Source organism: Ceratotherium simum, chromosome 1 (genome assembly GCF_057802395.1).
Source record: "Ceratotherium simum simum isolate JZ-2026a chromosome 1, ASM5780239v1, whole genome shotgun sequence".
NCBI classification, from domain to species: domain Eukaryota; kingdom Metazoa; phylum Chordata; class Mammalia; order Perissodactyla; family Rhinocerotidae; genus Ceratotherium; species Ceratotherium simum.
In genome coordinates this window covers 34,450,143-34,468,622 of record NC_141900.1, presented here as the reverse complement: position 1 = coordinate 34,468,622, position 18,480 = coordinate 34,450,143, and the positions used below count along the sequence as shown (strand labels likewise).

General features: G+C 35.7%; 1 protein-coding gene across 1 annotated transcript in view; it reads right to left on the bottom strand.

The window, feature by feature from the left end:
- ZNF804B (zinc finger protein 804B) overlaps positions 1 to 18,480 on the bottom strand; it is a 509,244-nt gene that overhangs the window by 95,129 nt on the left and 395,635 nt on the right. The window contains exon 2 of the mRNA XM_004431321.3: positions 8,378 to 8,521. Within this exon, the coding sequence (XP_004431378.1) occupies positions 8,378 to 8,521 (144 nt within the window). The remainder of the gene's footprint in view (positions 1 to 8,377; positions 8,522 to 18,480) is intronic.

Sequence of the window (18,480 nt, the reverse complement as noted above, 5' to 3'; positions counted from 1 at the left end):
TTATTATTGGCTTTTCATTAAGATCTTCACTGAAACCCCTAATTAAAATTCTATTTGCTCCACATCACTCACTATACACTGCACTCCTTTATTTTCCTCCATAGCGTATTGATTACCTGATGTCCTATATATTTTCTTATTTCATATCTTCATTTTCTGTTTTCCCACTCTCACTATAATGTCACCTCCATGAGGATGGAGATGATTGATTGGTTTCTTCCTGTAGCTCCAGTATTTGGAACAGTACCTGGCACAGAGCAGGCACAAAATAAATATTTGTTGCAAGAAGAAATGATGAAGAAAAAAGTCTACAAGTTTCCAGAAAGAAAAGATTAGGACTCAAAATGATATATAACTTTTCAACAGCAGCACTAAAATCTGAAACCCAGTTGAAAAATAAATGAAGTGTGAGGATAGAATAAACACACTTACATTTACTGATAGACAAGTTCCCCCAAATTTTACCTTGTGTATACCCTTTTTTAGGAAGCTTCTGGAGAGTTGGTTCCACCAAAAGGAGAAAATAAAATAAGATATAGGAAGTCATGACATCAAGGAAATAAGCAATACAATCAAGGAGAAAAGCAAAAGCATTTGCAAGATGGTGGTGAAAAGAAGTCCCAGAACGTGAGCTGTGCAGCAGGCCTGGTGTGCAAACTGCCCAGATTGGAGCAGAAAGACAGAGGACTCTACCAGCGATTTCTCTAAAGAAAGGGAGAAAAAGACCATAACTGACCTATTATTTCATTTATCTGATGTTTTGTAATGAGACTTTGTTCTTATATATGGTAGATATTTCAAGGGTGAATTAATAATAGGCAGTGATACAAAATTGAGCAAATATCAGTGTTAGGCAATTTCTAACTCTGGGAAAAAATTAAAAATATAAAAAAAAATAGTTGTACAAGAAAAAATATAATCATAAATTTATCATAGTACCATATGAGGTTCAGAGGAAAAAATATTTTTGTCACAATAATATAAATTGTAAGTATTGACTTACAATAAAATGTAGATCTCTATGGACTGACAAGACAGAAATGAAAACATATGAAGGCAGAATAATATAATCACATTTTATGTTTATGTTTTAATACAAAAGTTTATAGTTTGTTATTAAATGTTTAGAAACATGAGAAGATATGGAGGAAGTTGTTATTACTTTTACTCATTGTTCCATATTTCTGTATTCCTTAACTTTTAATATAAAGACGTATCCAAGCATTCTTTTTAAGAATTAAATTCTGTATAAAATATAGATCCAAAACGTAATTTGAATTTTTGCCTATTATTCCAGTTTATGTGCATCATAATTTAGCCACACTCTTTTCATTGTATGTTTAGATTGCTTCCAGCATTTTTCTATTTTAACATCCTTATACATAAACCTTTGGAATTCATTTGATTATTTTTCTAGAATACATGCCACATGGAATTGTTGATAGAAAAAATTCATATTTTAAGGTTTTTGACAAATAACCCAAAGCTGAACATCAAAAGACTGAAACAATTTATATCCTCACAAACAATGTTTAACAGTGTCTATTTTCTCACATCTTGTCAACACTGGGTAGTATCATTCTTTTTTCATATTTGACAAACCACATTTAAAAAAACTTTTCAAGTTGGTGTTTAGTTGATTACTAGTGATGTAGACCATGTGTTCATGTTTTGTAAGCCACTGACAGTCTTTTGAAAGCATCCTTTTTCACTTTGTCTCCCTGTCACCGCTATAAAGACTCCTACCATCTCTCTTGGGCTCTTAGCCTCCCACGTGATCACAGACCCAAGCTCTCCAACTTGTATACCAACCCTTAAAGTGCTTTTACAGTTATTTTTCTAAATCACAAATCTGATCATACCATTCTCTTGCTTAAAAGCCCTTGAAGACTAGCAATTTCCCAGAGTAAAGTCTAAATTCTTAGAGTGGCACACCACATCAGCATTAATATGAGCTCAAGTATTTTTTTAAATTATAAAAATGTGTTTTCCTGACAGCCTTTGTTCAATAATTCTAAAGAACTTGAGATTAAGGACCCCATCTTGTTTACTATAGTACTCAACTCTATCCACTTGAGAAATGATAAATCAATTGATGTAGAACAGAGTGGCATGGCCAATTCTAGAAACTCATTTATTCAGCTACTCATTCATTCCTAAAATATTTATTGATTTATTACTGTGTGCCAGATATTGCTCTAAATTCTAGGAATACAGGGATACACGGTCAAGTGAATCAACAGTGCCCTGCTCTTCTTTTTGTGGAGTTAATGGCAGGGAAGGGGATGGGGAAGCAAAAAATTTAAAAAATAAGCAAAAAAAAATTTTTTGACAGAGTAATAAGCAACAGTGTGCCAGTACACCAACACTCTGAAAAAAATCAAACAAAATATAAGAATCTCTATTTTTAGTGTTTGTGGATCTCCCACTATGACTGATGTTCAAGCCACCAATGGTTTAGGAACCAATTCACAGAATTCTTGAATATTGAACAATTGGCTCTGAAGTGCCAGTACAAGTCGACTCCAACCACCACTGATAGTGTCAACAGGATATTAGGATTCGGAAAACTGGCAACTGACTACCTGAGTAAGGGTGCAAAGGAAATGTCTTGCAGAAGAGGTGATATTGAGCTAAGACATAAATAAGAGAAGAAGCAGAAAACTGAAGGTCGGATGGATGAACATTACAGTAAGAGCTATTGCAAGAGCCCTAAGGCAGGAAAGCACTTGGCACATCTGAGAGACAGAAAGCCAGAACATAGATTTTTAATCTATTTTTCATTTGGGAGACAACCCTGAGATCAAAAAGCCTCTTACACAGGGTGAAAGCAATATTTTAGGAGAGTTGAGTTGTGAGCTAGAAGCTAAGATCAGCTTTGGTTCTTTTGTACTTCTTTGCTAAAAGAGGTTCTAATTACTTCTGGGTGATTCTAGGGAAAAAAATATATGTATATAATCTACCAGAAATCTGGGTTTATAGAACGCAAAATATAGCAATAGATAATCATTATTCTGTTTGACCAAGATTTATGGTTTTGAGTGTTCATATCAGACACTAGTCTATGTTTCTTCAATCTTGCTGACCCTACAAATCTACGAGACTTTGAAATTTTGTTGCCACATTAAGAGGACTAGTAACTTAAACATACTATGCTGAAATATATCATTGGGTCAATTTGGGCAGCATTTGGATAAAATATAAATCAAATTGTAAGGACAAAGCAAGAGGTAATTCAATTGAATTCGTTTCGTGGTTTTGGAAGTCTTTCCTCTTGGAGTCAAGATGACAAAGATAGTTCTGTTTTGTTATTTTATCCTGAGCAGGTAGAGATGGGGAGAATGCAAAATAATATTTTAAGAAAGAATCAGTTGGAGTTTAAATCCAGGCTTGACAAGTGAATAGTTCCTCCTCAGTGAAAAATAAATCCTGTTGTGAAGCAAACGAAGATTAGGAGGATTAAGTGTCACATGTGGAGGATATGAAAGTGGATTTGTTTTTTATTATTGAAGATATTTTCATGGGCTAATTGGATGAGGATCTGGCTCATTTGTTTTTTCTAAATTGAGATGAGCCAGAATGCCTCTGGGGCAGGAGAGACTGTTGCTGCTTGTGAGGATGTGTATTATTTGTTCCAGTATTATGCATTTGCAGCTAACAGTCTTGAGAAAGGGATTATGACTTGTAGGTAATCTCACAAGGAATTAATTGTTACTGACATGTTAGTTATATTAACAGTTACAGTATTGTCTTTATTCAAGAGATTGTAATTTGTATACACATTCAAATTGCTTTAGTAATAATGCTCAACATCTACACAGAATTATAAGAAGTTCAAGGCAATAGGTAAAACAATTGAGTTACTTCCAAAAACATGAGTTATATATAGAATGGGGTTGTCAAAGTTAGAAACAAATTATTTTCCTTGTTGAAGAAATACAAAAAAGTTCAGCTTTGTTACTGATAAGCTTTCTATACAAATAATACCTAAGAAAAGTACTTTAATTTTGATCAAATTATAGAAAAATATTATTAAAGGTCCAATAGAATTAATTTAAAGCTGTGAATCTCAGACTATTTTACTTTATTCTTTAAAGTTATGTGTTGATTTACTTCTCTAGAATTACAATAAACATATGAATAATATAATTTTTGCAATAAAATAAAATAAACATGTGATACTGCTATTCAGATACAAGACAACATAAAAGCTTTAGAGTTCACTTATTAAACTGAAAGATCTTGAGTAATTATAAACGAGAGAAAGAAAAGCACAGAGAATTCAGATTACTTTGTTTCTAGTTCTAGGCTTTTCTATTACTGAGTAATAGAATTAATTCCATGTGAATTTGGACTCACTTTTAAGTGTACTAAAAAGATGATATTGTTGGAAGTTCAACATGAGAGGCCAGATATTTCTTGTGAATCTACATGGAAAATAAAATTAAGGCAACTGTTCATATTACTCAGGCCAAAAACTACTCTCAGCAAAATCCCCACCACCACCATTATAATCACCATCACAATCAAGAGCCCTGACTGAAGCAAGAACCAGACAGACATATTTAGCTTTGGAGTTTGAAAAAAAAAAAGAATTTTGCATATTTTACTTTAGCGCATACTTCCTTTTTCTGTACATAAAATTCAGTTTCATTTAAAAGGGAAATGGTAAACTCAGCGTCATTTAAAATTCAGGTAATTTTCAAAATATTTTGGGCCCAAATAAATCTTTAGATGGAATTATTTCAACATTATCCAAGAAAGCAGTCTTACAAGGTCTACAGCAAATTTAATCATCCCAATGTTTCCCAAAGTGGGCAGCATGTACAAAATTCTGCACAATATTAATAGATTTTGATCAAAAGGAATTGGAAAAATACTGTTAAATTAGTTTACCATGAGGTCTCAGCTCTTTTAATATCCAGATATAAGTTGTCAATCTATGCATTAAATATGCAACAGCATATGTTGAAATACAGCCACAAGATGGGAGGGCATCCCAGGCAGAGGGAAGATTATGAGCCAAGATGAGCAGGTGGGAAAGCATAAGGCATCTTTTGAGAAACTGTAGGGAAATTCTGGAGTTGCAGGAGGTAAATCAGGAAATGGAGGCAAGAGCCAGACTTTGGAGGTTTTGAATGACAGACTAAGTGGTTCAGACTCTTTTAAAAGTCAGTCATCATCCATTGAAGATTTCCAAGTGGAGGAGCCATAGTACAAATTCAGTAGTTTGGGGAGATTAATCTGACCATAAATGGATAGGTTGGTTTGGAGCAGGGAAAATACTGGAGGCAGGGAGTCCAGTTAGAAGGCCCTAGCAAAGATTCAAGAGTGAGATTAAATATGAATGGTGAAAACATAATGGAAAATGAAGAATAAGAACAAGATCTATTGCAAAACAAGGGTGGGAGGAATGAGATATACTTTCAAAGATTTTTAAAGAGCTCCCTGGGAGAGTTATGGTGACCTTAGTGGTCATAGTGAACTTTTGCAGCTTCTCTGTGCATGGGTCATGCTTTATAACTTCCTCCATGCCTTAGTACAGGTTTTCTACCATATAGGACCTGCCATTCTTGACTACATGGTTAATTTCCATTCATTCTTTAAGAATTCCAGTTCACTTGTCATCTCTTCTGTCTTAAATCAGTTTTGTATACTCTCTTACTATCCTAGGTATACAACTTCTACAACACTTAAATCAATATATTTTAAATATTTATTGTCGTGTCTTTCTCACCAATTAGATTATAGATTCCTTGAAGTTAGGGATCAAATTTTTACATTTTCCCCAAGTAGCAGAGTAGCACGCAGTAGAAACTCAATCATTGTTTGATGCATAGAGCATGCCTAGGAATGTTAGAATGCTGGTAAGCCTAAAGAAAAAGAGAAATGGGCACATAGATGGAATGGAAGAATTGAGGAAAAGTTTTATCAATATGTTGAAAAGGTAATGCAAATAAGATTGAAGAACGTGATAAAGAGGGAAATTAATTAGCCAGAATTCTAGAGTACAAGGGAGCTGTGACATGCAGATCAGATGTGGAGAATTTACCTTTGGTAGTCCAATACATTCTACGGTTTTCAAAAAATACCTCATGCTCTTCTATTATCTCACCTTAGCTTCTTGTGTTTCCACTGTCAAAAACGCTATCCCATCTTGAGCTTCTATCTCAACACCTACTTATGCATGTTTAAAGCATAGGTCAAATGTCGCTATCCCATGAGACCTTCCCTGGTCGCTTGATTCGCTGAATTCCCACAGTGATTTTTTTTCTTAATATGCAGCCTGAAGATCCTACATAATACCCTCTTCGGGTGATGCTTATGCAAGTTTCTCTTTACAGTCATATTCCATCTAATAAACGACAAAAGGATGACAGAATTAGAATCATCATCTCACAACTCCAAATGAAGTAAGGGATTTAAGCAAATGATCATCTATGGCTCCAAAGCCATTAGTGGAAAAAAGTTGGCAGGATACTTAATGATGGATGGATCAAGCTGATGGTACGTAAACCCACTGATCAAACTTAAAGTCATGAAAAGTAAGACAATTAGACATCATATGACTCCTTATAGAAGGACACGATATTCCCTCTATTATACTTTTGCCAAGAAGGAAAATATGAACCTGCCTTTGACCAGATCTCTCTGTAACAGTCAGTTTAAAGGAAATACAGAAGACAGAGAAAATGTGAAAAGACAATACTGGGCTGCATTCAGAAAAACCCAAATGTCTGAAACAATCCACTTTTTTCAACAAATACATTACGAGGAGTAAAATTCAAAGAGGGAGTGGAAACCTCATAGTTTAAATACATATTAAAAGAAACTTAAAGACCTGTCAACCAAAAGTGTGGATATTTTTGGATCCTGATTTCAACAAACCCAAATTTATAAATCATTTATGAGATAACTAAGGAAACAAGACCACCAACTGACATTATGATATTAGTGTTAATTTTTAGGTCTGATAATGGCTATATTGTTTAAGTATCATTGTGTATCTTGAAATACTTTCAGATGAAATGATACGATGTCTGGAATTTGCTTCAAAATAATGCATAGTGGTGGCGGAGGTGGGTGGTGGAGGGCCAGTGGTGGTGGTATAAATGAAACAAGATTGATTATTGTTGGAGTTGGCTAGTAGCCATATTGTTCATTTTTATATATATTTGAAAAATTCTATTTTATATCATTTTAAAATGCAAGTTCCTGGGCCCCATCTTAGAACTATTGAATTAGAATATCTGAAGGAGAGTCTGGGAATCTGCATTATTAACAAGCTCCAAAGCGATTATTATGCATACTAAGGTTTGAGAATCACAGTCCTGAAACAATGTATCCCATTGTTCTTTGCTCTTGTCAGAGAAATACAGTCAATTATATACACACGCTGTATCTTTAAAGATAGAAACTGTATCTTGCATCTCCTAAGGCCATATATTTTGTATGCACTCAATAAATTTTAGTGATGTTAGTCAAAATATTTACTGTTGTTCACTCTGAATAAATATTTTAAGTTTAGATTATATAAGACTTACCCACATATTCCAAGATATCAGGTCCATTTGGCATCAGGAGCATGTACCTTCTCACAGCTGTTAGCAATAACCCCGTGGCCACATGGAATTTCTTTTTTGGTGGTATTTAACACTCCTAATTCCTAAATGGCCAACATCTCCATACATGCAGCAAAGATAAAATCTAACAGTATGAGAACAATAGCCTCCTCTTTCAGACATATGAAAATAGGGAATATTAGCAGCTATGTGTAGAATATCTACATTGATAACGTAAATTTATATATATGACCTTTTAAGAAAAAAAAAAAATGTTTGCACCTGCCAATACCCCTCAACTTTGCCTTTCTAAGTTTTTCTGTGTTTGTTCATTTGTTTGTTTGCAAAAGTTCTTTATTTAGTAACCACTTTGCCTCTTGGGAAAATGTAACCTTTATTAAGAATTGCTTTCCTGAAGGCCTAGTATGCCCTATACCTTGGAACTCGTGAAAGAACTCTACAATAGTCTGTCCTAGGCCTGGCCCAGTGTTCTAGTTCTGCCACTAACTACCTAGGTGGTTTTGAATGTGGCACTATTTTTACTAGGTCCTGGTTTCCTCATATATATAACTCTAAAATAAACATCAGTCTACTCTTAGGTGATCTCTAAGTTCACCTACAGTTTTATGGTACTTCTAGGAAAAAAATATTTCACCTAATATTTAAACAGAAAACACAACTTTTCAAGGAAAAAACAAGATTTAGAATGGTTTTACCTCAGAATCTTAGATGCCAATAAACGAGGTCAGATGTGTACATTCTGTTCTGAAGGTATAAATCCAGGAATAAGAAAGATTTTTCCCACTTTGGCTTACCTGCTTATGAGCATGATCATAAGAATTAATATGATTGTCAAACTCCTGGTGTTTGTGATACTGCTTGTCACATAATTCACAGTAAAAGTTTGCCTTTACATCTTCCAGGGCCTTTGCTGTGGACTTCTCCTTTTCTGGAAAATCCTTTAAAAAAAGGGTAAAAATATTGATTATATTTCTCTCTACTAGCATAACTACATCTCATATTAAACAAGTTGGAATTTAATTTTAATGTGACTGAAAGAATATGGTTAGGCTCACTAATTTTTGGAAATTTGTGGCACTATGGAAGTAACTTTCAGCTTAGCCTTATCCCTAAGTTATTAAAACATATAATGAACTAGTCCAAGGAGCCCTCAGCTGCAGCCTGGTCATTACTCATCCTTCTTTCCAGGTTGTGGTTCTGCTGAGTCACCTAACTGGAATACTCACCACCATTTCCTCTGCCTATCCAATGACCCATCTCAAACACAAGGCCTCTCTACTACAATATTTTATTGGGACATGATTACATTGTTTTATATCATTCACCTACTGCTTCATGTAGTTCAGCCTCACTGAGATCGTCAGTATTGGGACTTGCTATTCTCGGCACATAATGCCTTTTCTCACTTTGTTAAATTGGTAAGCCCATAATCGTTTCCCAACACGCAGCTCTTTGCCCGCTCTGGAAAGCCTTTTCCATGACTTTTCCAGGAGGAGAAAGCCTCCATTACGTTGCTTATTATCAAACATGTGTATGATCATTCCTACTTTGTCTTCCTCATAGACATTTCTTCCTTTGCTATTACCCCTTACGTTTTTGTGTGCCACAAAATTCCATCTTCAGCCAACTGATTTATTCATTTCACACATTCTCCCCGGGTGACCCCCATTCATGCTATAGCTAGACCCTTGTTGATCCATAATCTCAAACTCCAACCTAAGCTTCTTCCACAAGCCTCAGTTCCTGCTAGACATAGCTAATGGGCTTACTACATGTTTTTCAAAACTATTACCGTTACAATTTTGACTATGCTATCTTAGAATTTTGGTCACATCATTCTTCTGCTTAAAATCCTCTTGAATTCTCTTATTGCCTATAGAATAATAGTGACAAATACTTATTAAGCATAAACTATACACCAGGTATTAGGCTAAGTATGTGAATTATCTCATTTATTCCTCACAACAATGCTATAAAAATAAGTTCTATTTAAATCTACATTTTACAGACTCATCAACTAGCACTTAGAGAGAGATCATACACTCATGGTCACTAAGTTAGTAAGTGGAGAGGGGATTTGAATTCAAATAACCTATGCCTAGCTCCCTTGTTAATTAACAGCTGTTTCTTTACCATCCTCTTTTAAGGCCAATCCCCTTAATCTACCATACAAGCTCCTTCCTACCTCATCAGTGTCATCTTGTATCAACCCATGCTCCCATATAACCCTCTTTAATTCTATTACCAGACACGCCACATGAAATTAAATGATCTGTTTTCATGTCTATTGCTCCCATAAATCCTTTGAAGGCAGAACTGTTCTATTAATTTTTATGTCCATGATGCCAAACATGGTCTACCCTAGAATAGGTGCCTATTTAATATGCATTACATAAATTAATGCATAATGGTAGCTTACACATTCATGCCTCTTCCTATTTGCAAGTTCTTCTCTATTATCCAGTACCTAAATAAAAGAATGACTGGCACATAGATGATACCAAATAAATATGCATAAAGAATGGATGAACAAAATAAAGGATGGATTTTAGCTTTGTGTCTCCAAAATGATTAATGATCTACAAAAAGAAATCAGGCCTTAAACCTAAATCCTAAGGGCCTCAACACCAGGACAAGAAAACAAGCACAAGGAATTAGGCAGATTCTCACAAGGTTGGGTGAAGTGATGGGGCAATTAATTTAGACATGGGAACATAATGATTCAAGCCCAAATATAAGAGGCTAACACACATGGCAGAAAGCAGAAAGGACATGAGTACCATTAACAAATGGCAAAACTAGACCAAATATTGGATTGCCTATCTAAGATAGTTGAAGTAGGAATTTGATTACATTCTAGGCTAATGCGGGCTATAAAAGCTACTGGACAGAATGCACTCAGTAATGAGAATATGGACTCTGATTTCAGAACAAAAACTCAGTTGCTCAAAGAACCGGGGGAATAGCCTCCTAACGTAGTCACTTGAGAATTGAGACAAAAGTATAGCAGTGAGGTAGAGCCAAATCTTTTGACTTTTAGTAGGCTTAGAATCAGGGGAGACCATTATTTCTCACCCAGTCCTTCTCACTAGGGTTTTTTTCACGCCCTTACTTAGTATAATTTCAGGGACTGGATTGGAACTAGGGACTACTTTGGTTTACCCATAGTTGTACTTTACTATGATGCTGGAACAACAGCCTTAGAAAACTGATCATGTTCCTTGGATATTGAGCAACTCTGCCTCAGAGTTCAAAAATGCCTGAGCTTCATTAACTAGGGGTGAGATGGGGATGGCCACTGAGAATTCAGGGAGAATCTGTGGTTAAAATACATTTTCATATTATTCCAGATTATGTAGAGGATAATCTCTACTCCTAGCTCAATGGCTAGGAGTAAAGTTTCTCCAGTTACTTTTGGTATCTTCATCTAAACATCTTTTATTTCTAAAACATCCTTTAATTATGATATTACATGACTTTCAAAGAAAAATGTTACAATTTTATAAAAGAGTTCTACCAACATTTTAGTGATAGACCATCTGTGAATGTTGACATTTTACAAAGTCATCAGACTAAATTACATGCCCCATTTCTTGCTTCATTTTTCTTGCCAGGAAATGGTGCTGATATACCCATTTCTCTTCCTTCTAAGGGACTAATGATAGTCTCCAGGGCATATTCTAGTCTCCTTATTAAGAGAGGAAGAGTGCATAGGTGTGATAGAAATGCCATTAGCAAAACATACAAAGTTCACAATCCAGTGTGTCTGTCAAAGCCGGAAGTAAGAGCATGAATCCAACAGTAGGCGACTGGGGATCAGAAATGGGGAAGCTGAGACCTGAAGATAGAAATCTCAGGCAGAGGAGAATACAAGAGTTGGGTCGAGTCAGAGGAATCGTAGAGGAAACAAACAAAAAAAAAGACTCCTTAAGAATCTTTGGCAAAATTTGAAAACTGAGATTAGAAATAGAGCTGACTCTTAGTAAAAGAACCATAATCCAGTGGCCCATGACATTACTCAGCATGAGCTCGGCCTGTTCTTAAGTGTGAAATTGGACCATCTATGCAGATGGAGCTGAGTTGGTTCAGCTGTATGTACCAGAAGGCTGGAGGGTAAGGTCTCAGACTAGTAGGAGAGGTATCAAATAGTCTAAACTTAGCAGAAAAGTTACCAATGTTTAGCAATTTCTTGATTTGTATAAAATCAGAGAATGGTAAAGCAGGGGCACACTTTTCATTACAACATGCTACTCATCCACCCAACCATTTGTCCATCCATCTAACCATACATTCATCCACCTAACCAGTAAGCATTCATACATTCAAGAATCTCTTGTTAAGCAACTTCTAAATGTCAATTTCTTACTGGGTCTTTCCTTCAGAATTTTACAGTCTAATATGGGGGAATTACATGTAAAGAGGTAAACACCACAAATTGCCTTAGAGTGATAATCACAAGTTGCTACAGAGTTTACCTAGGTCATACTAGTTAAGAATAATTGGAAGAACAAGTCAGGTTTTCTTTTCTCTCTCTCTCTTTCGCACATGGCATTAGATATACTGTAAGCGCTCAGAATTTCTTGCCTTTTTGTTGAACGACAGGATACTTTTACTGGTCAAATAGCATTGAAGGCAAAGTAAGGCTGATATTTACTCTCTGAAATTACATAATCTTTAAATATATGTAGAAATATGGAGTAAACACAAAAGGAGTAAAAATCGCCACCTATTCTCAGTATGAGTAAATTAAAAAAAAAAAATTGATAGAATTCATAATACTACAGTAGACATGCAAAATTTGATGTATAACTCCATCACTGATTTGCTAGTTATTCAAATCTCTCTTCTCACAGTTTGCCTAGAAAAGGAGGCTTTGGAAGCTTATTTAACAGAAAAAATAACATTTATAAAATGAAAGAAAACTTCTTGTTAACCATTCTCAATGATTCATTAAAAGGTTGAAAATGAATTATAAAGTGAATATGATAGTTATCTTAACAAGAATCATTTTTTAGAAATTAGGTATTGCCAGCGGGCGTTTTATGGTGTGGTTCAGTAAGAACTCTATAGAAATTTATTACTTTTCATAATTAGTGTTTTGAGTACAAGAAGAGAAAATGGACTTTCTCACCCCAAGAATTTTACATTCATGCATATAACAGGTGCATCTGTAAAGTGGCGAGTATTCTGACTAGAGTAACACATTTTATTGGAAATATGGATGTTTGTTACCAAATTATTTTTATTACTGTAATGATGATTACACACTAACCCCCACTGAGCTCTAATCGTAAACCAGAAATCTGCCAAGCACTTCACACTTGTTAATTCCCTTAATCTTTACAATAACCTTATGAAGTATTATCTTTTATTATCCTACATAAAGATATGGAAGGCAAGGCACAAACATGTTTAGAAACTCACTCAATGTTGAAGAGCAGAGATTGGATTCAGACTCAGATCTGCCTGACTTCAGAGCAATTAATCACCATGCTCACGGTTACCCCAATTACTTAGCCTTTATCCAGATGCCGCATAATTCCAGGCTGTCTCTGCTAACTTTTTGGTAGATTTGGGATGATATGGAGCTCCTAGCTCCCAGAGAGAGTAAGAGGACTAATCATAGTTTAAAAAACCTATAAAGATCTTGAAGCTGAGAGATACGCACTAGGAAAATCTAAGCTGGTAGTCCTCTTTCTACTGGTTGTGAATATGTGCTCCGATTATTAAAAAGGAAGAGAAGAAATCAATTGCTGTTCTTCATATCTCCTTGATGGTAATACCAGCTCAGAGCTTTGAGGACTGAATTCATATTCTTTGTATGAAAGCTTACATTTGACCTTTCACTGCTATGTGTAAGAGATTGCTTTAAGAATTCTAATATTCTCTAACCTGTTCTATTATATTGGCCCCAAATAAAATTCTGCTTCAAAGAAAGTGCATTTTCCCCCTCCTCTGATCAAGTGGCTGTCGCTGATTCAGAAAACTCTTTTCGTCCCCATTGTCTTCCTGCATCTCTCTAACAGATTGGGTAATGGAAAACTTGCTTAGATGGGTTTTTTCATTCATTTTATTTTTGTGATAGGAAAAATAATTAGTCTTTGAAGACTGACTAGCTTGAATCAGCCTGTCTCTTACAGCAATTTAAACTCTCCAAGTTTCAGTTATCTCCATAGAAATTAAGGGGAATAATAAGTACCTTGCAGGATTGTTGTGAGTACAAAATGAGATCATTTTTACGGAAGCCCTTAGTACAGTGCATGGTAATAGTTGGTACTTAATGTCTGGATATTTTGTGTGTGTGTATATCATTGTATGCATGCGACACTAGAAAATTATTTAAAAATAATACCATTCTCCCATGAGTCTACAAAGCAACTTTCATTTTCTGATGAAAATTTGAACAAGTAAGAGGAGCCCTGATCATCTTCAACTCACCATCTCATATGAAAGCACGATTTCTGCTAGTAAATTCAAATTTGGTTCACACAATTAGGATTTTCAGATGTTTTTCTCTCAGAATAATTTTTTTTTAACTTTTGAACTACTTAGGAATTCCACACATAGTCAAGAGAGCATCGTACGTGCTTAATTAACATGCATATTACTAGTACTGATTTTCCTAAAGATGCGACTGGCTTCTTTTATTTAAAAAACGGTCTTAGAACTCTACAGCATCTAGCATGGTACTTGCTCCTTAGAAGAAACTCAATAAATATTTGTTGGCTAAGTGAAACTGATGAATAAAAAAGCAGAGAATGCCTTTCCCGCTACATAATAGATAGCTTGGCCCACTCTGGCATTGTAAGTCATATCATGGAGAATTAAACTATTGAAATAATGGTAGAATAAGTAGATGAGCATGATTCTAAACATATGGAACTTTTACAACAACCTTTTTTTTTAACGTAGATTTGAGGTCTAATAAGCTTATTGAAGAATTATCCTAAAGTAATGGAAAGTGACAACTACACACAGATTCACAAAGGGAACTACTGATTATTGACTTCCAGTGCCTCCCATCTTACCATAGTCTATTGTTTTCCTTACAATTTATTGAGAATCAAGTACTGGTTTCTCAGACTTAGAATAGGACATGACCAAAATTAGACTTTTTCATCAATGCCCAAGAAGGTATGATGTTAGCCACTTCCTGGATTTGAAAAAGTGCTTTTCCCCTCTTATTAATGATTCATTCAAGCTACCCAGATTAGAAGATGGATACATTCGCATTAAATATCTGAACTTGTCTCTGGGGGACATGCTTTGGGGACATCTCAGCATCATTTCTAATTTGGACAGAATGGCAAATTTCTGACTTGCAAGATGCCAGAGTGATGAGTGAATTTCTGTTCATGAAGCAACGACTAAATATGTAAAGTTTGCTTCTATAACTGCTTATTTTGGAGAAGCTTCCTAACTGGCTGCATTTAAATAGAGATTATTTTTGAAAAACACATGCATTTCTATTAGAACCACTGTTCATTCTACACCATCAACTTCTTCTTCCTCAGCATAATTAATATACAGTTCTTCTACCAGAAAAAACACTTTAGAAAGTATGTAATGTAGTCCCAGTTGCACCCTCAAATAATCATAACAGTAGCTATTGCTTAATTATGCTTGTCTACCATGAAGGGAAAAAGGGGCAAGTATAATTTCCAGATTGCTTATCGATTGGATACAGATGCTGCATTGCACAAGTTTATAAAGGTCATGGATTGGTTTACAGAGTTTTTTTTTAACAACCAATGAAACAGTAAAATACACATAAACCAATGAGCCTTACTGGGCACAGTATAGCATTAGCCTATCAACATGTCAGGACTACGAATCGCTAACAGAAAACATCCCAGCCCTCACCTATAAAACCAGGCAATATCCTTGAGTGGAGGAGGAAAAAAAGGGGCATGAAAAGATATGTAAATTTACCCAGGGTCAGGGAAGTGGCTGAATCCATTAAATAGCAGTGCTTGGCCTAGAGTTCATGCCCAGCAAACACCCATTCTTGAATGCATGAATCAATAAATGTAGTGAGTGAAGGAATGAATACATTTGATTTCTTTCTGACTTTTTTCCTGGTTATTTATTGCGCTAAAGGGGAGAGAATTGGAAAGCCTGAAATAAGTATGGTGGTGTCAAAACCCATATAACTGTACAACTCAAAGAGTAAATCCCAACGTAAACTATATAGACTTTAGCTAATAATAATGTGTTAATATCAGTCCATCAATTGTAACACACTAACGCAAAATGTTAGTAAATGGGAAACTATGTATAAAAGTCAGGGAGGGTATATAGGAACTCTCTGTACTTCCTGTCCAATTTTTCTGTAAACCTAAAACTGCTCTTAAAAAATAGTCTATTACTTAGTAAAAATAGTGTACAGCTAAATCACATTTTAATAGTCCTACCTTGTTGAACTCAAAGAAAAACAATGTATGGTGTAAGAATAATCTAGTCCATGTTATGTAATGCATGCAACTGAGCTCCAGGCATGCCAAATGACAAGTAAGAGCTCCTTTGTATGGGGAGATCTTGAGACTCTCAGGTCCCCTTTGTCATTTTCCATGAGACAGAGAACAACCCTCAGCAACCCTGTAAAGCAAGACTATTGACAGACCATACTTACAATCATTATGTCACCAACTAATTGCCCCCAGGAACTCAAGAGAGTCTTCAGAAGCATTTAACTGTTTCTCCAAATTGTTTTTTTTTTTTTGTCATGTTAAGAGATGCCATCACCAACCACCTTGAACCAGACGAAGCCCCACTGCAAGAGCAGCGCCTGTGTAGATAAGCCAAGAGGTGACCTAAAATCGCCTTTTACTTCATTTTAATACTAAGATCTCCACCCCAGGAGGAACTTTGGCCTTACTACCATAACATGTGATGTATGTGGAGGTGTGTTTTCCAACCAAGCCTGCACAAGCGAATACCCACCTTCCCTCTTGAATATTCATTCCCCATCCGAAATAAAAGGCCCCTGCTGTCCTGTTCTCGGGAGCCACGGCTTTGGAAATGATTCCACATGGTCTCCTATTTGCTGCAAATGAATTTTACTTTGTGTGACAACTACTTCTGGTGAAGGCTCTGATTTCAACTCACCAGGAAGCAGATCCACTTTGGTTTGGTAACAATTAGATCCACTGGAAATTCAAGGGTAAAATTTCTATATTTGAAAGAAAGATTTTGGAATGTTTTTCTTCCTCCAGACTGACAATACTGTCTCATTCATAAAGGTAGTAATTACCACCCCATCAAGTAAGCCCACAGATATTTATAACTGTAATGAATATAGACATATTGCATTCATCTAAATTGAATACATTTAAATGAATACATCCATTGTGCATTAGACAAGAAGTACTTTCATTTAGCCATTACTCCTGCTGTAACTACTTATTGTAAAAATGCAATTAATAGTGTCTGACATTTCATTTTCTAATATAGGAGAAATCAATGAAAAATGTCAGGTAACTAAGTTTTCTAGAAAGTTGCCAGTGACACCTGCTCAATTACAAACTATTTTTTAAAAATTCAACATTTGTAACAGCTCTCTAGAGGAGAAATGGCCATTAAGAGATGCTCACCTAGACATTGCTTCACCTTTGCTTGGAAATTGACTGCAAATACGTTCCCTTCAAATAGAGTCAGATGATGGTCAAGTAAGTTCCTGTTCTTAGGCCTTCTTCCCCCCCCCCCCCAAAGCCCCAGTAGATAGTTGTACGTCATAGCTGCACTTCCTTCTAGTTGCTGTATGTGGGACACGGCCTCAGCATGGCCCGAGAAGCGGTGCGTCGGTGCACGCCAGGGATCCGAACCCAGGCCGCCAGCAGCGGAGCGCACGTACTTAACCACTACGCCACGGGGCCGGCCCTCTTAGGCCTTCTTAGGTTATGCTGGTAATAACCAGTACAGTTCTAAAGAACTATGTTTATGTTCTACATGTGCTAAAAACAGGCTTGAAAACTCCTAAGTGATGTGCTAAAATAGTATAAGGGCAATGCCTTTGCTTTTAAAAAAAGACATGCAAGCCAGATAAATGCCCAAACTCCAAGAGCATTCTCTCTGTTCTCCTGAATGTCTGCTATCATGTTGGATAAAAAGTCTGCTACATTTGGTTTACTTGTTCTATAACCAGAGATGTTTAAAAGTGATTGTGCTCACAAAGGCACTTCATTATTTCAAACTGGCTGCTCCAGGCTTCTATCTATTGAAATTCTAATAGGTCATTTACTTTCAAACTTAGAGAAAACTAGCAATTGTGAAAGAAGTATGCTATACAGAAACTCTGCGTCTCAAATCTTGAAATATTAACTTCAAGCTGGGAAAATGTGTGGAAGTGAGGAAAATCTATTAAAATGCTAGTTTTCTTTGAGAGAAAGGCATTCACATGGGCTAAAAGAAATGCCATAAACTAGATTATGTTCATTTCAAGATCATGAAATGATGTATAAAAGCTTGGCTTTGTTGTCGTATAATTTGGAAGAAATATTTGTCACTTATTTTTGTTTATTAATTATTTTTCTCATAGAACTTTGCAAAACTTGGGTTAATGACTTCAGAAATCCTCAAAAAGAAAGTTTGTATACCAGTTTTATGGATACACACTTGCTTTTTTGAAAACAAATTAAAAACACCTGTCAATTGAAGTCAGAAAGCCTGATTAGCTGGAAACTGGTGTCAAAGTTAATATGTGTCATAATTGCAGTACTGACAGGGGCGCCCCACAGAGTGTGCTGAACAGTCTACAGTTGAAACAGATTTTTCACAGCTGCTTAAGCAGTTGGAGGATCCTTACTTATTGTTAACACTAGTACCAACTCAATAAGCCATATAGCTGTGCTACAATCTACTGTGTATGTTTGCGTGTTTATGTGTGTGTGTGTGCACT